The sequence below is a fragment of the Sceloporus undulatus genome, chromosome 4, assembly GCF_019175285.1.
Source record: "Sceloporus undulatus isolate JIND9_A2432 ecotype Alabama chromosome 4, SceUnd_v1.1, whole genome shotgun sequence".
NCBI classification, from domain to species: Eukaryota; Metazoa; Chordata; class Lepidosauria; order Squamata; family Phrynosomatidae; genus Sceloporus; species Sceloporus undulatus.
In genome coordinates this window covers 27674161-27693820 of record NC_056525.1, presented here as the reverse complement: position 1 = coordinate 27693820, position 19660 = coordinate 27674161, and the positions used below count along the sequence as shown (strand labels likewise).

General features: G+C 41.6%; 1 protein-coding gene across 1 annotated transcript in view; it reads right to left on the bottom strand.

Annotated features, from left to right (window-relative positions):
• Nucleotides 1-4304: 4304 nt before the first annotated feature.
• PTGIS (prostaglandin I2 synthase) overlaps nucleotides 4305-19660 on the bottom strand; it is a 57989-nt gene continuing 42633 nt past the window's right edge. The window contains exons 8-10 of the mRNA XM_042465151.1: nucleotides 18795-18976; nucleotides 14921-15072; nucleotides 4305-10442 (exon numbers count right to left, since the gene is read on the bottom strand). Of these exons, the coding sequence (XP_042321085.1) occupies nucleotides 10295-10442; nucleotides 14921-15072; nucleotides 18795-18976 (482 nt within the window). The 3' untranslated portion in view covers nucleotides 4305-10294. The remainder of the gene's footprint in view (nucleotides 10443-14920; nucleotides 15073-18794; nucleotides 18977-19660) is intronic.

The window sequence follows — 19660 nt, the reverse complement described above, 5'->3', positions numbered from 1 at the left end:
TATAGACCGCTATTCCGCAATGATCATAGCGGATGATCTAGCTGGAGTTCCTGCATTGACAGGGTGTGGACTCTATGGCCTATGAGGCCCCTTCCAACTTTATGATTCGAATACAGAATATATTGATCAACCAGAAGTTATAGATCATCATAGGGATTTGAGAACTCACAGTAACATGACCACCATTGCCATTCTGTTAACCAGGGCCTGTAAAAGCTATATCTGAGACCCAAAGGTGCTGAACTTTACAACTTTGGAGTTGACGGCCTTTGCAATGTATGTGCACCATACTTCCGATGATTCTTGTAGGCTTTAATAGTATGAGCATTGCTCTGAGATGGCAGATTAAAAAGCAGCTAAAAACTGAGTATTTTTTTTTTTAACTTTTCAGTTTTCATAACATTTACCTTCCCCTGGTGTTCCTTCAGTCATATTATAGTACTTGTAGTTGGGAGAAGTTTCATGCCAAATGCTTAAAAGTAATATATGCAAATGGTAATTCTAGGTAAATATTTAATGATGCTAGCACCAGCTTATGGACAAAACAGTAAAAAAAGACCCAGAGGTATGTCCGCATGGGAAAAGCAGCTTTGCAGAGGCTTTTTGGTAATTGGATACATTAAGTCCAGACCACAGACCCCAAAGAGCTGTAAGCATCTGTTGCATTGTCAGCTTATTAAGATTCAGGCCTCCAGTGGATGCTGCTCCATCTCAAAGCACCAAAACGCTTGCATTAAGAACCACATGGCTCTACAGGAAAGTTGAATTTCAGTATAACTGGCCAACTCCTAAACCTTTCTAATACATCAAAATGGAATATCAATGTCAAGAGAGTTGTGAGAAAGCCAGGACACATGTGGTCAAGATGGTAAAAGTAAGTTAATGAGGAGGAGAAACACATAAGCTAGGAAAAGCTGTTGTAGTTCAATTTTGCCTGAGCCTTTTGGGAGACACAAGGTTCTGCTTTCTCCTCTCACCCTGGTGAGTTAACTGAGTGCAAACTACTTTTGAACTCAGTTTGCAGCAACTGAAGTAAGCTAAGGACAAAAGGGAAATGTGAGAGGAGAGAGAAACTGACAACTGAAAAAGTGGGACAATGGAGGATTAATAAGGACTGCCTGTGCCAAATCAGGACAGTTGGGTGTGTGGAGTATCTTCCTGCCCTGATGTACATGGTGGCACAGTGGTTAAATGTCTATACTGCAGCCGCTCACTCACAAACCACAAGGTTGTGAGTTGAAAACCAGCCAAGGGCTCGGGATCGACTCAGCCTAGCATCCTTCTGAGGTTGGTAAAACGAACACCCAGCTTGTTGGGGACAATTACCTTACACGTTGTAAACCTCTTAGGGAGTGCTTAAGCACACTAATAAGTGGTATAGAGATTGTGTGGTATTGCTATTGCTACATGGAGCTGGAAAATCAAGATTTCCTATTGTACAACCCTATTTAGGGCAGAATATAGGAACTTGAGGAGGCAATCAGGTGCTTTAGGAGTGTGCAACCTCTCAGAAGTGGGCACTTGAACAGAAGTGGGTAACAAGTTGTGCCAGGGGTAGTGAGCTGAGTTCATTGGTGTTTGTTCAGTGTACTGTCCCCACTGAGATGGATTATGGAAAAAGTAGTGCTACAGGAAGAGAGCAGGACATATCAGTGGTCATCCCGCCACACTCTAGCAACACAGAAATGACCATGGTATGGTGGGTTGCACTGCTTAAAAGGTAGGGGTTTTTGATGTGTTGGTGGGGGGGGACATTTGGTTGTGGAGTGGTTGAAAGACACTTCTGATCTGTGCAATGACTGTAAAAGTGAATTGCAATGAGTCAGACTTACACCCCTATAATTCATGGACAGGATGCCAGCCTGTTTCTTTTTCAGTTTTCAGTCTGATGTCATTCACTCATTCTGAATGAAAATCAGCAGAATATGGCTTTGCTATGAGGAGGCATTACTAAGCACTATAATAACAACACATGCTATAAACACTAGAAGCACTGTAAATCTTTTTTAAAAGAGCTGTGTGCTTGGGAGGGCACACAGAAAGTGCTCTTCACCCAGGGAGCTATTTATCCTAGGTCTGGCCCTGACTGTATAATAGTTTGCAAATAGCCATTCTGCCCACACTGTCTCAGGAGTGTCTCCCTTTCTGATCTTAAGTGGACACCAAGCAGAGAATCATGCACATTGAGAAGACAGAGTGACTCATGGTCCATTAAGATAGCTGGAATTCTATATATACACGTGTGTGTGTGTGTATGTACATTCCATGTTTTTCTAAACTACATCTTTATTCCAGAATGCATAGCTGGCGAACCAGGGTTGTATGCATAAAAACCTCAGCTTGAGATACAACGCTAGAATAATAGAATCATGGAGTTAGAAGAGACCACAAGAGCCATCCAGTCTAGCTCCCTGCCAAACAGAAATACACAATCAAAGCACTCCTGACAGATGGCCATCCAGGCTCTGCTTAAAAACCTCCAATGAAGACTCCACCACACTCCATGACAGTGGAGAGAAGGATTTGACTCCCTGCTCAAGCATAAAAACCTGTTGGGAGAGCTTGGGTAAATCACACTTTCTCAACCTCAAAGGATGACAATGGAAACCTTTTTCTGAAGAAACTTGCCAAGAAAACCCAATGAAGGTTTCACCATAGGATCGCCATAAGTCAAAAATGACTTGGAGGCACACAACAAGAACAAAAACAACAAACAGCTGTAGGCAACATGGGCCCATTCCGCACGGGCAAAAAGTACGCACTAGGTACGTACTAGGGTTACGAAAGGGCGTCCCTTCCAGATGCCCTAACCCTAGTATGTACCTAGTACTTACAAAATGGCGGAAACCTATACACATGGGCGCCGCCATTTTGACGTCACAGATGCTTATCGTCCGCATGTCGCAGCTCACATATGATGCTGCAAGTGCGCCATTGGTGCCTTGCGGTGTCATAAGCACGCCGCCAAAAGAAGCCTCTTTTGGGGGCTTCTTTTTTGGCCATCAGGAAGCCTCACCGTTCGGAGGCTGAGGCTTCCCGGTGGTGGAAATGGAGGTGCCGGCAGACCACCCTTTTTGGGCAGTAAAGTACCAAGGTTTGCTATTCTAATCCATTTGAAGGCTGCTGAGTCTGAGACCTTTTACGTCACAACCTACTGAACCCTGGGATTTGCAGTTTATGGAGGAGGATTTGGAATTCTCAACTCCAGTGTCTCATCAAAGAACAAACCTCAGGATTCCATAGGAGGTAGCCATGGCAGTTAAAGTGAAATCAAAGTGCTGTAACTGTGGTGCATGGAAAACCTTCAAGTCTAGTTTAAAGATAAAGAACAATTTGAATGGAAAGCAGGGGCCTTCAGTTTGCTCATCTATGACTAACAGCACTTGGTCACAGACTGAGAAAGCAAGCACACTGGTCACAGTCTTCCCCATGATGGTGAGACGTATTGCATTGCTACAGTAATGCTTCTGAATGTGAACCTTCATATATAAATAAAAATGAAATGCCAGTATTGTGCAGATTTGTGTACTGTTTTTGTTGATGCAGTTGTTTTCTTGTGATCTGGAAGTGGTGCTCATCTCTAGTCCACTACCAGGGATGGTTTGAAATTTGTTCATTTTTAAAATCAGAATCTATGAAAATTTGCAAGTGTTGGCTGAGGAAGACTATGAAACTGACAGATCTGTCAGACAGCTCTCAGAGGGTTCTGTGAAAATGATGTTTTAGCTCATTTTCCATCACAGTTTTACCACCACATCCCAAATGTGGGGAAAAGGAAAACTCATAGAACCAGAGAGTTGAACCACCCACTTCAACCCCTGCCATGCAGGAACACAGAATTAAAGCACCCCTAATAGCCATACAGCCTCTGTTTAAAAACCTCCAAAGGAGCATATTCCCCCATTGGACAGTTCTTGCCACCAGGAATGTTTAAATGGAATCGCTTTTCGTATAGTTCAAATCCATTGTTCCATGCACTACTCTCTGGAACAGCAGGAAAAACTTGCTTCATCTTCAATATGACATCCCTTCAAATATTTAAACAGGGCTATCATATCACCTCTTAAACAACTCTTCTTCAGGCTAAACATACCCAGGTCCCTACATAGCTTCTTGTAGGGCATGGTTTCTAGATCCTTCACCATTTTGGTCCTTCTCCTCTTGACGCACTCCAGCTTGTCAATATCCCTCTTGAATTGTGGTGCCCAAAACTGTACACAGTATTCCAGGTGAGGTCTGACCTATTTATTTTATTTTATTTTAATGCCACCTTTCTCCCAAAAAGGACCCCAAGGTGGCTCACAAATAAAAACATTTTTAAAACCTTTACAATAAAAGTTTTTAAGAACAATTAACCACATCAAATAAAAACAGCATAAAATTACATACATTAAATACAAAAAACAAACCATAGCTATAACACACACCTGGCGTAAAAACCATCTCATGGTTATGTCTTAAAAGAAAAAAAACAGAATAGAGTGGTACTATTACTTCCAGCAGTGTATACACTACACTCTTATTGATGCAGCCTAGGTTTTTTTAGCAGCTGTATCATGTTGACTCATGTTTAGTTTTCGGTCTTCTACCAATCCTAGGCCCCATTCCCACTGGGCACAAAAAGTGACGTATACTGTTGTGATTCTGGCTCAAATTTTTTTTACGAGTCCTAATCGAATCTGGTCCTTCATTCCCATTAGGAAAGGCTGCAAAATGACTCAATTTATTTTGACCTATGTTTTCGTTCCAATTGCATTTTTCCCTGCTGTATTTTAAAGTGAACTTTTTTGTTCCCCATTTCCAGTGCCCTTCTGGAACCTCTTTTTTTTTTCAAGGAGCTGTTAATCAAGTGCTTAGGCAATTAGACGTCACAGTGACGTCAGTTGCTTCGATGCATTTTGGCGCGAGCTATTTTTGTTCCCTGTTCCCATTTGCATCTTTCAAACCTGTTTTTCTGTTTTGTTTTGTTTTTAAGCAGTCAATCAATCGCTTAGGTGCTTTTCCCCTCTGGAAAGGGAGAAGGAGCCTCCATCCCCCCCCAAGTCCCTTTGCCTCCCAAGCTGTCCTGTATCTTCCCAGAGCCCCTCTGAGAAAAGGAGAAGAAGCCTCTATTCCCTCAAGTCCTTCTGCCTCCCCCATTGCTCCCTGGGCTGTCTGGGGGGCGATCGTTTTAAAATGGTGTTCAATGGCTCCCCTCACACATCAATCTATGCATGTGGAGCAGGGGGGAGGTTGTGGGGGAATGATGTGTTTACAGCGTTTGGAGGTCAATCTAGCAATTTGCTATGTTTGGACACCTGACAGAGCGTCTAAGCGATCAAAAGCTTAATTTTTAAAAAAATAAATTTGTCTACACATGTGATCGCCTTACCCTGCTTCCCACTCCACCAGGGGAAAGGCTACATGAATGGGGGAAATGGCGCTGGTAATGCAGAAAAGAGAACAGAGCCCTGCTCCTCCCATCCCCAAGTTCCCGAATCTGACACCCTTGTCATTCCCATTCATTTGCCCTGTACTGGACTCAGGAGGTGCAGGAAAAACCTCTGAAAAAGTACAGTCAAATTAACCCAGGTTCAAGCCCCCCTGATTCGGGTTTCCCCTGGAAAAATTGATTACATGGGGATCAGATCCGAATTCCAATGGGAACAAAATCAGCGCGATGAGGATCGAATGCGTGCTCAAATGGGAATGATGCCCCCATAATCTGAGTCTTGATCCACTTTATAAGCCAGTGGGAATGGGGCCCTAGATTGTTACCAAGTCAGATCTCATCCATCCTTCATCTGAGCATTTCAGGTTTTCCCCCCCTGCCTTGCATTTCTCCCTGTTGAAATTTATTTTGTTAGTTCTGACAGATTTCCCTGCACAATAGGTGGAGATTTCATTTGGGTTCATTCATGACTGAAATTTATAAAAATATAAAATCTGAATGTCGAAGAACCTGACAGATTTGCCCATCAGTGTTCCCACACTATATTCTAACTTCCAGGAGTAACATGACTGCATTTGCAGTAGCAGCTCCTTCTCCATCCCTCAACCATTTAATTTGCATGACATGCTTTTCCATGGCTTTGAAATTCAACTAGATATATACCTTACTTACTTACTTACTTATTATATACCCTTTTGATGACTAGGCTACTCGAGCTCTGAAATGGATCTAAGACATGACAGCTTGTTGGCTGACTGCTTTTAAATCTACACATCATAATGCCCATATGCTTTTTCACAATCCTTATTTTTCAGTCATAAGGATTAGAAACTAGAAACTAGAAATTTGGTCTCTAAAAGGAACAAAAGTAGAAATTCTCAGAGTATTACCTCTTGGATCCCATATAAAAGTCTTTATTGCTTATTTTTCCATTTTACTTTTGAGATTTCTACAAAATATTCAGGTGACACAGGCTGCTACCACGCTGCTTTGACTGCCATGGCTCCACCCTATGGAACCCTGGGATTTGTAGTTTGTTGTGGCACCAGAGCTCTCTGACAGAGAAGGCTAAATATCTCACAAATCTACAAATCCCAGAATTCCATAGCATTGAATCAGGGCAGTTAAAATAATGTCAAACTACATTAATTCTGCAGTGTATATGCAGCCACCATCAAAAATAAGGAGACACCATGATAAAAACAACAGAAATATCAATAAAACCACAGAAACACTCCTTTAAATCACTCTAAAAAGGGCCCGCCAAAAGGTAATCGCAGCATAAACACAATTTAAGTCATGGTACTTGGAAAAAAATCGTGAAATAAAAGCAAGCAGCAAAGTGTCCAAGCAGATTTTCCTTGGCACCCTGCTCCAAAACTATTCTAACCAACACACCAGACTTCCTGTACTGCTTGGTGGTATCTTATTTTTAGCTTTCATTGAACTGCAGAACACATACACCTTTCTTATTGAAAATGTACATTTCTTTTAGTGCAATCAGTGAGTCTCTCTATCTCTTCTATCTCAAACACATTAAAGCCAATGTGTACTCATGAAGGATTCATGCCTATTTTGCAAAAAGTTATAGCTTATAATAAATTGGCATCTGAAAGGAAAAGAACTCATTATGACACTAGCTGAACTTTGCCAAAGTCTACTCAGTCAGGTCATTTTACCTATTAATTAGCAAAACTGTTAGACTGCCCTTCTGTTTCCTTGCTTCTATTACATATGCCATGGGCTCTATAAGTAATTAAAAAAAATTTTTTTCACAGTTCTAGAGTCCCTCTAAAGTATTGAGATTGGATTTCACCCTGGTTTTGTTTTTTGGTTTGTTTGCTATGCTTGCCTGTCTTGCTCATGGATGGGCAACTGTAGCCCTCCATGTTTCTAGACTTCACGTCCCACAATATTTCATCCTTGACTATGCTACCTAAGACAGTTGGAACTCTAGACTAAAAACACAGTCCTTCCTCTCCTGCAAGTCTGCTGTGTGCATTTGTGCGTGTTGTGTGCCTTCAACTGCTTACGACTTATGGCAAACCTAAGGTGAACCAATCATGAGGTTTCTTGGCAATATTTGTTCAGAGATTTGCCATTGCCTTCACCTGAGGCTGGCAGCATGCAAGTCTTTGTTGTTGTTGTTATCATGTTTCTTCAAGTTGTTAATTTATAGCAATCTGAACCTATCATAGGGTTTGTGTTGTTAATCACATCTTAATGTAAATTAAGGCTCAGCTTGCTTTTAAAGGTGACAGAGCCCTGTCTTTTAAAAATCTAACTATTTTACTAATTTACCACACTACACTTTTACAGTGCCGCTATTCCACTTTAACTGTTCCTGTTACATTCTGGGATTTGCAGTTTAAGGAGGGGTATTTAAAATTCTCAGCCAGAGATCTCTTAGACCTCACTGAACTACAAACCTCAGAATGTAACAGGAGGCAGCCAGAGCAGTAAAAGTGGAATAGCAGTGCTATAAGAGTGTGTTTCAGTAATGTGGTTAGTGAAACCAAACAAAGGCCATATTGGCTTGCTTTTTAATGCACTATTAAGCCAATATGCCAGGGGAAGGGAACATTTGTGAACTTGGAGCCTGTACACACCTGCCTAAAAGGCTGGGGGCAGAGTCAGGGTATAGCGTCTCCACGATACTGCACACCGTAGCACACGGCATGCGGCAGCACGACACTCCTTCGGTGCTGCATCTGCACAACACAGCACCGAAGGAGCACTGCCAAGCTGTGGCAATGCGCCCATTGCGCCCTTTGAAAGGTGCATAAGGAGCTGGTTTTTGCGGCTCCTTTTTGTGCTTTGCAAGGTTGGTGCCACGGCGTGTGGTTGCTGCAGCCCCAATCTGGCTGAAACAGGGATGGCTGCATGCCACCCCTTTGGTCTGTCTGTATAGCCCCTTAATCTCTTCTCTAGTCCATAGAATCCCTAAAAATACATATTCCCTCTCAAAGTCCCTCCCCATCATAGGTATATCATGCAGTATACAGTTGGGTTCCTGGGCACTTGATCCAAGTAATCCAATGATGCTAGAGGGCATGGCCATGATCCTGATGACATCCATCCCACCAGTAGCTGTGGGGCAGACAAATTTGGCCCACTCCCCAAAATGGTTTTACACTCTTTCCATTTGTGAAAGTTACCCTTCAAACCTGGCACTCCTTTGAATTTTGCAAGAACATTCTCTAATTTAAAAAATGCACACAAAAAGTGCATATTAGCAAAAATAATGTTCAAAGTGCATTATATTTAGAAAACTACTTGCAAAACAAGAGGAGGAGAAAGCAGCAGCAGCAGCTGAAAGAAACCAAAAATGGCATATTGTATCCATCTTTTTATGACTTAGGCTGCAGCTACACTCCAGCATTAATGCAATTTAACACCACTTTAACTTCCATGGCTCAATGCTATGGAATTCTGAGATTTGTAATTTTATGAGACATTTAGCCTTCTCTGTCAGAGCACTCTAGCATCACAATAAACTACAAATCCCAGGATTCCATAGGATGGAGCTATGGAAGAAGAAGCTGTATCAAACTGCATTAATTCTACTGTGTGACAGCAGCCATAGTCATGGATATAAACAACAGGGATCTGCATCTGCTAGCCCTGTCCTGTCAGCTAAGAGTCTAAACAGCACCTACATGTATACAGCTGTCTGGGTACAGGTTCAGCACACCTAACTGGAGTATGTCTTTTGCAGGGACCCCTTCTTAAAAGATATTATTTCTGTATCTACATTGCTCATAGATAGTCCAATGTGTTGTGGTGGTTTGAGTGTTGGGCTACAACTCTGGGAGCCTAGGATTCAGCAATGGAAAGCCAATGGGTGACCTTTGGAAAGTCACATTTTCTCAGCTGAAGAGGTCAATGCCAAACTTACTAAATCTTGCCATGAAAACCCTATTATGAGTCACCATACATTGGAGTTGACTTGAAGGCATATAGTAACAACAACAACAATGACAACTACAACTACTACAACAACCCTTCTCTATTCAGGATCTTTGAACAAATAGATGGTAGAGCAGGAACAGCAAGCAAAATCTTGCTTCCCATCTTTATCTTTATTTTATCTTATAATATATATCTATGAGTGTATTGGGGGAGGAAATAGGGAAAGAGAGAGAAAAAAACGGCTTAAATGTGTGTAAAAGCTATTGTAGAAAATCAATATGCAAGTTCAGAGGAAATCTACCAACTTCAGTTGTAAGTGGGTATAAAAGTGCAGCCTAAGAGCGTATAAGATTAAAACCATAGTGATAAAATTGAAGGTGAGGGGAGAAAGGACCAGAAAAAAGATACAGAAATGGTTGTTGATATCTTGCAAAACAATTGCAGAACAAACCAACATTTAAACAACTTCTCCCAGATCACACTTACTAACCATTCCCCTTGTAACAATTTAAATTGCATCTGTTTGGTATTTGGCATTTCATATTACTGGAAGAAGCCTAAGCATAAATAAAATAAGCCAACAACTACTAACCATTCCGATATATTTGCTAGTTCACTTCATATTTGTGCTTGTCACATGAAAGTCACTTTAACAGCTGCCATGTTGTGAACTGTTTACAATTATCCACTTACACCACCATGCAGGTCCCAAAATGTTGGGCTGAAGTGATGTAGTAAAAATGGCAAAACCCAAATACTGATTCTTTTTCATGCAAACAGCTTACAGGTGACAGTGAACATCTTAAGATGGCCTGTTCGTAGTTATTGCATAGGTCATCCCTTAGGAATAGCATGGAGATAACATTTTTTCAACAGAAACCATGAAGAGCTGTTTTCTTGCTGATTATGAAGCAATTTCCAGAATTTGCTTGGGAAAAGAAACATGCTGTACTACTGCTCTTTCAGTTTATATCGAACTATGATGTCCATTTCTGGCTGCAACATTCCAAAGCCATATCTTTCCTTGTCAACGTCTGGAATCTTTATCTTAGGATCTTTCAGCTCCAAATCAAAATATCTCAAGAGGAGGAAAACGCACCTGAAATGATAAAATTATCAGTTAACTAGGACCCAAGATGCACTACTTTTTGTGCTTTCAAATTCTTTCCCCTCCTCTCCTTTGTCTCCCACTGAGTTAATTGGGTGCGGACTATGTTTTCACTTTGAATTCAGTTTACACCAATGGAAGTAAGCTGAGGTCAAAGGGGGAAAGTGGGAGGATGAGAGAGACACTCAGAGCATTTTAAGAACATCCCACCAGTGTCATTATCTTCCCATATTGGTAGAAACCATACTCCTCTGAACAAGATGCTATGCTCACGGCAGCAGTGCTGCCAGTATGGTCTCCCATATCAGACAGGCTTTTGCTGAGGAGCCATACTAAATGTGCCAAACAGTTACTGGGCAGCAGAGTGTGTGTGCATGTTTGTGTGCGTATGTGTGTGAGAGACAGAGACAGACTGGTGGAGGACCTCTCAATGACAACAGTGGTGACACGATAGCTAACATTTGTTAGTATTGACCAGAATGAGGCATGGTAAACCCCTTATGAATTGTCTTTTATCATGAAAACCTTATGATGAGACAATCCAAAATGAAACAAGAGATAGTACTAGAAGGTAAAACTCTCAGGTTAAATGGCACTCAACAAACAACTGGGATACAGCAGAGCACAACTATGAGTAGTGTTGTGGCTAGGGACACAACTGGACTCAAGCCAAAAGGACATCCAGCTGCTGACATGTTCAGAGGTGAAAGGAAAGTCTGAATCTGCACAACACATCTTATAGGAACAGGGAATGTGAGAAGCATGAATTAGAGGAAGATAGACATAGTAAAACAAAAAATGGAACATCTAAACATTGCAATACATGCAAGAGCAAGCTAAAGTAGACAGGAATAGAGTATTTTGAGTCAAATAATTATACAGTATTTTACTTGAGAAATGAAAATTTAAGAAGTGGGATGGCATTTATAGTGGGGAGAGATATAGCAAAAGCAGTCAAAGGATATAATCCAAAGTCTGGCTGGATAAAACAATAAGACAAAAGGGAAAACCTATCAATATAGCCATAATTGAAGTTAATGCCCCAACTATGGAAGCAAAAGAAAAAAGAGACTGGAAGAGTCTATGCTGGAGTCCAGGAAGAAATTGATGATATACCAAAAGAGGACTTCTTGTTAATCATAGGCAATTGGAATGCAAAAGCAGGAAGCAGAACAAAATCAAGGACTGTAGGAAAATTTGGCCTAGGATCAAGAAATGAAGCGAGAGTAACTGAATGAATATTGTGAGGCCAACAGTGAATTCATCACACACATTCTTCAGGCAATCATTGAGGCAACTGTATACATGGACATCACCTGATGGCCAATATAAAAATCAAATAGACAACATAATTGGGAACAGAAGATGAAGAAGTTTCATATTCTACAAAAAACAAGACCAGGAGCAGATTGTGGGACAGGTCATCAACTACTAATAGCAAAAATAAGAATAAAGCTAAAGAAAAACACTAAGCCATCCATCATGCAGAAATACAACTTGAAGAACAACTCTGTAGAATGTAAAGATAATGTGGAAAAATAGATTTACAATATTAAGTTTAATTGACTGGGAGCCAGACAAACTCTGGACTGAAGCCAAGGACACTGTCAGGGAGGAACACAGACAGACACTATCTGTAGCCAAAAAGAAAGAGAAGTCTGAATGAATGATAGCTTAAACTCTTAAATTAGCTTCAATTAACTTTCCTATTAGAAAGGGGGTCAAGCAAGGCTGCATTTTATTACCCTATCTGTTTTACTTGTATGTGGAACATGTCATACATAAAGCAGGAATAGATTCAGAGAAAGAGGGGGTGAATATCGGAGGTAAGAACACCCATAGTTTTTGATATACAGCATTCACTCACAGAAAAATAGCAAAGATTTGGAAGGATTACTGGAAAAAGTCAAGGAGGAAAATACAAAGGCAGGTTTACAGCTGAACATTACAAAAACAAAAATAACGACTATGGATATTTATCATATCCAAATAGTTCAAGCAAAAGCCTGTCTGACACTGGACACTGTACTGGTAGCAATGCTGCCCTGAGCACAGCATGATTTACATCCATATCAAAATAGTTCAAGATTTTCTATATCTTGGCTCATAAGCTTATAGTCTACACAATGCTCATTAATATCTCTCCAATACCTTAAGATACCCATAATATCAAAAATAAAGAAATACACAGTGTCAGTCAATTTAAGGCTAGAATTGTTTGATGGCCTTCCAACTGCAAATAAACATTGATTGTAAGAATGTAAGATCTATCCTAGACCAAAGCTAGTTTACAAAACCAATTTTCAAAACCTGTTCCCCAAATGGCTCTGGAAGATTAAACAAGAGAAGACATGGGCAGTTTTCCTTTCCTTAAGTTTAGTTTCCTTTAGTATATGGTATTTACCATTCACTTGCCATTCACAGGCTATTGTGGCCAAACCACATTATTTTGTTTAGTTCTAAAACTCCAAAAACTGTAATGTGCCTGAAGTATTTTTGAAGACACATGATGCACTCAAACTGCTATAAGTAAACAGTCAGACTTTGCAAATTGCTTGGGAACCATAGTGCAAGCTGCTCCCAGCTCCTCCAAAGAAAAGCATCATGAATAATGGATAAGCTGTGATAGAGATGTCTGTAGGCAAGGGACAGTTTAGCAACAGTTTATCCCTAAATGCACATTTCAAGCTTTGCTACGTAGGGCATGCCTACAAAACTTTTCATCCACTAAGCTGAATACAGTCCAGCAACTCTGAACAATAATATACCAGCAGGGGTTGATAAACACCAGGACTTCTAAGGCTTGTATCATGGAGCATTTTTTTTAAGGCTCTGCATCTGGAGGTCCCTCAAATGTAAGTGCTGGTTGCTGCAATGTTATTATTTCAGGGCTGTCTGAGTTTACAAAGAGGTCAGGTGCAATGCAGACCAAAGTTCCACATGCCTCCACCATCTCTAAAAGGCTTTTGGACCATTTGAGTCCAGAAGTCATCTGGAGAATGAAGATGACAGATGATAATGTGAATCTGGAGTTTTGTTTCACAAGAGGTCTAGAACAAAATGCAAAATGTGACTTCTTAAGGTGATTTTTCCCCTCCCTAAAAAAAAAAAGGCCCACAAAAGATATTGTGGAATAATTTCTGCCACTTGAGGGACCTCCAGGTTGCTACTACCATTTCTGGTTCCCATCACTTGTGCCTAGTAAAAGAGTGAAAGAGAGGGATAAAAGAAAGGAACAAATCAGTCACTTTTATTTTCTATGGCTTTTATAGATGCTGGTGAGCAGATGGCAGCTTGGCTTCCTAGAGCAGTTGACAAACTCTATGTGAAAAGGAGTACAAAAAGGAAAGGAAATGGGATGGGTTTCTTCCCTTCCAGCTGCCTGAGAACTGGTGGGGAAGTGAGTAATTCAGAAACCAGGAAATAAGATGTCAGGGCTGCAAAAGAACCATGGTGATGTTAGGGGTGAGGACTTTGTGGAGATCATCTCACCGAGGTCCTTTTTCTATCTGCTGAATTTCTGGACAGATCTTGGAAAAGTTACTTCTAAGATTACATTGCCCAGAATCTACTGGGAGATTTGGGGTACCATGGTGTAAAATCAGGGCAACACATCAACCATTGTGGAAGAGCAGCTACCTGGATGACATTTTGCACGTTTTTTGCAGTTTTCTGAAACTTTAGAAGCAGGACAAGGATGGACGGTCAAATTTCTACTAGGACAGAACCAGGGTTTCTTCTAAGCTTCCCCTCCACACAAATAGATACACACTGTACAAGAAGCCAAAGGGTTGGTACCAAGGAGCATTCTCCTTCTTGGTTCCAAGGAGCCGTGGTGCAAAAGGACTGCTGGATTCAGCTGCAAAGTCTGCAGAAACACAGTTGGATCCTAAGCAGTTATTTTTATGCATGTATCCTCCTTGATCACAAAGAAATCCGGTAGTTGGTCCCAAGAATTTACTATTAATGTAATGTTATGAAGACTGAATGGTAACATTTTAATTTTCTATTTGTTTATCTTTGTCTCATCTGTTTGAAGAAATAACCTTTTTCCTGATTAAAGCCTATGTAGCCAATTGCACAAAAACCTATTTCCTGATGCACATTTTATTTTCCCACTGCACAAAATGTGTTCAGCTGTACATCAGCATAATGCCTGGAGAGAGGTGATGAACTGCACGCGGCTCAGCTATATTCAACTGAATGGGTCAAAAGATATAGTGGCTTGATCTGTGAGGGAAATCATAATGAATAAATTTTATGGAAAAATTTGGAGATTTCATGCACAGTTTTTAAAAATGGGCCCATCCATATTTGCACATGAAAACAACTGAAACTGCTTTGCATCAAAATCTTTCCCTACCAGGATCATTTGAGAGATTTAATTTCTGCCATAAGCCAACAACAGTTTCTTTTGATCAATATTGCTGTTACTAATGTGCACTTTATGAAGTTACTTGTTCACTCACTGTTTGATACTATTCACTGCGAAGCACTTTCCAATACAGACATTGATTCCTGCTCCCCATGGCATGGTGTAATACTTTAGCTTTTCTCCTCCTTTATAGAAGTCTGTTTTTTCTGTGCCATCTGCATTGAGGAACCTATTATATTTGAATTTCTGGTTGAGGAGGGAATAAAAATAAGTAAGTCACTTTTTTGTTAGGTAAGAGGTTAGATAAGCTTTCTTTTAACATGAGATAACAAAGGTTTAAATTGAGAGGTAGAAGTGTTTTTTAAGTTTTGCAAGATACTGCTTGCTTTTATCCTATATTTAAAGTGCTTTGCCATCATGATAGCAACTTTGTCCCCTACACAATTTATATGTAAATCCTCTAGAGAGGGCTTGAGACATTGCTGTTGCTAAAGCAGCTGATTATATTTATTAATATTTCACTTTTTTCCCAGTATGGGACTCAAGGTGACTTACAACATATTAAAATATATAGATATTTTAAAATGCATAAAATACAGAAGTTATAAACTGATTAAACTATAAAAAAAAATTAAAACGGATTAAAAAGTTAAACCATGAAAAAGACAATGGCACAACAAAACAAACAAACAGAAAATTCAGCACATTGTCTTGCCTAAATAATCAGTCCTCAAAGGCCTCTTGGAACAAAAAGTTCTTCCTCTCTTTGTGGAAAGACAGCCAGAAGGATGCCAGGTTAACCTATTTAAGAAGGGAGTTTCAGAGACTGGAGCAGCCACTGAGAAGACTCTCTCGCATGTTCTCATTAGATGTACCTGTGACGGTGGTGGGACAGAGAGAAGGACCTCCCCAACAGATCACTAAACAGGAGCAGGCTCAAAAAGGAGAATATAACTTTTCAAATAACCCAGACCTGAGATGTATAAGGCTTTTAGCTCATCACCAACACTTGTGCCTGGAAATGGACTGGCAGCTCTATCTATTGAATTTTTACATGCACAGACTTTTTGTTGTTGTTGTTGTTGTTTAAATTCATTTTTTGAAAAACAAACTTGCCAAAATTGGCAAATTTCTGAATATTCAAAAGGAAAACAACAAGACATTTAAAATTTCAAATGAGGAAAAAGATAAAACTGACATAATCCAGCTGCAAAATTAATGCAGTTTTTTTAACTGTCATGGCTCCATCCTATGGAATCCTGGATTTGTAGTTTGTTGTGGCACCACAGCTCTCTGACAAAGAAAACTAAATATCTCCCCAAACAACAAATCCCAGGATTCCATAGCATTCAGCCATGACCATTAAAGCAGTGTCAAACTGTACTAATTCTGCAGTGCAGATGCAGCCATATTATCCTGTTTCTAGTTGGGAGTAGCAATTTGCATTCGCTGTAATGCAGAGCTCTGAAGAGTGACTTGTTTGGACCGCAACCAAGAATCCAGCCAAAACCTTGCCTCCTTCCTCCCAGAAGCTCTCAGTAATTTTAGAAATGGAAGCTTAACATGGTAAAAATGAGCAAATTAATAGGAATCTTTGGGATTCTTTCTCCTTTATTCTTTCTCTGAGATTCTCACTTAACATTAAACTAGTTAGATTTTACTGGGTATTTCTTTTAAAAAAATTAATAATTTAAAACATTTTGGGGTTGGTTCCAGAACAGAAAACAGGAATTTGCTTGCTTACTGGAATGCAGGTGGGCATCATATAATATTGCAAACAATAATTTAATGAGACTTGTATTACAATAATATCAGCATAATTTCTGTCATAATGGTCCCTGAGAAGCTGTTTCTCAGAAGAAAGAATCCAAGTTTCATTCTTTGTTAACAAAGAGAAAATTAAAGGGGTTGGGGAGGGAAGCCAGGTTAGGAACACTGAGAAGGAGAAACCACACTGATATATTTTATTAAAGTGCTTTAGGCTGTTGTCACAGCAACGGCCAAATAAGAATTTCACTCTTCATAATGCATCAGTACTGGTCTTTATTTAGTATTGTTTGTATAATCCTATTTTGGGGATATGAAATATACATCCATATTTTTTGCTCTTGGGAGATCCAATATTGTGAGAAAATTCTGTTTCACAAGCTGGTTAATAGATTAATATGACACAAGTTTTATGGTATAGTACAGGGGTAGGCAACCTTTTTGAGCTGGGGGCCGGGTTGCTGTCCCTCAGGCGACTAGGGGGCCGAAGCCGGGGGTGGAGCTTCAACCCTCCAGGGCGGGGCCACGTGCTGGGGGTGGAGCTTCAACCCTCTGGGGCGGGGCCACGTGCCGGGGTGGAGCTTCCACCCTCCAGGGGCGGAGCCTCATGCCAGGGGCGGAGCTTCCACCCTCCGGGGGCCAGGCCTCCCCATTTTTGCTGGCCCCTGGACGGGGCCCCAGGCCCCATCAGAGACCGGCAAAAAAGCTGGTGGGGGCCACCAGCGCTGGAGGGCCCCAGCGACGGCACCGGGCCTCGCAGAGGCCCCCTGCCACCGTCGGAGCCCTCATGGGGGGTCCCAGCGACGGCACCGGGCCTCCCAGAGGCCCCCTGCCGCCGTCAGAGCCCTCCTGGAGGGCCCCAGAGACGGCAAAGGGCCCCCCAGAGGCCCCTTGCCGCCCTCCTGGAAAGCCCCAGAGATGGCAGCGGGCCTCCCAGAGGTCCCCTGCCGTCCTCGGAGCCCTCCTGGAGGGCCCCAGAGACGGCAGCGGGCCTCCTAGAGGCCCGACGCCACTGCTGCTGCGACCGCCCGTTGCGGCTTTTCGCCGCTCTGGGCGCCGCCATTTTGGGCGGCAAAATGGCAGCGAGGTCGCGCAAGACTTCACCGCCATTTTGGGTGAAAAAATGGCAGTGCCCATAGCCCCAGAGGCTGCTATGGCGGCACCCAGAGCGGCGAAAAGCCGTGACGGGCAGATGTTGTGGCGGCGGCGGCAGCGGCAACAGCGGTCAGGGGCCGGTCGGCAGGCCTCTACGGGCCGCTTCCGGCCCGCGGGCCGGAGGTTGCCGACCCCTGGTATAGTATGTATGAACTACCACGCCAAATCTACAGAGGTGAATTTTGGGTGAATTTGCACCATGTTTTTTTTTAAATGGAAACTATTAAAACATTTAGCATCCAGTAACTGAGTACAGCAGTAATGAAAGGTACAGAACTCATCTGAGATGTGCATATGTGTGAACTCACTCTTTGTGATTCCACGACGGAACTTAGTGGTTTTGCAGCAGATTTGTATTTGATTTATAATGTTTAAATGGCATCATGGATCCATTCAGACTTTGCTCATAAGAGTACTTTGGGCAATTCTTCCATGATGTTAATAGTTAGTGACCTACTGCTTTATTTTAAAAGACCCTCTCCTGGGCCCAAATGTGGCCTAAGGATTTCTGAAATCATGCAGAAAATGCCCCCATGCCCCCAGAGGACATCTGGGAACATTCTGGAGCAAAAATGAAGGGTATGTGGGGGCAAATTTTAGCAGGAGGATGCAGTGGGGGGGGAGTAACACTCCAAAGTCTCCTGGGAGCCAATGTAGCTCCCTAGTCTCCCACAGCTGCCCACTTTTCTTTTAGATTAACATAGGCCATGATCTGTGATGTTATCATGGATGGGCTCGAACAGGCAATTATCTCATATTAGTTTTACAGAAGATCTGCTCCCAGCAGGGATGAAAACTGCTAGAACTGGTTTGTTGATATGGATTAACATAGCTGCATGCATTTTTCAACTTTAGTTGTGGACTTGGCTATGGAGACTGTCATAATAAGTGCCTGCAGTCCAAAATGTATCACTACATGATTTGAGCCCATAGGAAGGACATTGCATATTGCATCACAATTCTCAAATTCAGCAAAAGTATACAGCAAAAGGAACCTGCCAAGGAAACTGCCATGTGGGATAGGATTCAAAATGGCACTGCATTACCTCTGGCTCTTCGTAGATTTGGGGGTCCATTTGAGGGCTTATATATGGAAACAGGCAAAGCCTATCTCCCTTTCTCAGGCAATATTCTCTGCCATCTGGCAGCCTCAGACACATGTCTCGAAGGACTTCTCTGGTGATAAAAGGAGCTGCTGTCAAACGCAGAGTTTCATTCATTACGCTGTCTGCACAAAGAGGAAAACCAAAGTAGGAAATTATTGCAGCCAATAAAAATGCAAGAGGAAAGGCGTGGGTGGCTGTCTTTGCATCCAAGCACAAAGGAGAAGATGGCTCAGTTTCCAGTGATACACTTGTTTCCTAAAATTCCACAATGGAACAGCTTTCAAAAATCTGTTTGAAAAATGCAAGAGGCTCCTATCATTTCCTAAAACAGCAAAAAATGAAAAGTAACACAGACTCCAGTAAAGGTGATAGAACATTTGCTAGAGGTACATCACTATAACAAAGACAATGATACTGGAGAAGGTAGAGGGCAGTGGAAAGAGAGGAAGACTGAGTGCCATGACTCAGTCAGGGAAACCATAGGCCTCAGTCTACAAGCCCTGAGCAGAGAGGCAGAAGATAGTGGAGCTTGGAGATGTCTTATTCACAGGGCCACCATTAGCTGAGGTTGACTCAAAAGCAGCTAACAACAGTAAACATTACTATAACACTAATGTAAAAAACAGGTCTGCAGTTTTAAACAGCTTGGAGAACTAAATGTAAATGCCAGGCAGTTAAGGATCATACCAAAGACATGGGTATAATTCTCTGATCTGGCATGAATTTATTGGTGACCTACCTTGTAGGGCAGGGGCACCCGTTTTCCACACCACGGTTATAGTAATGTTTACTGTTGTTAGCTGCTT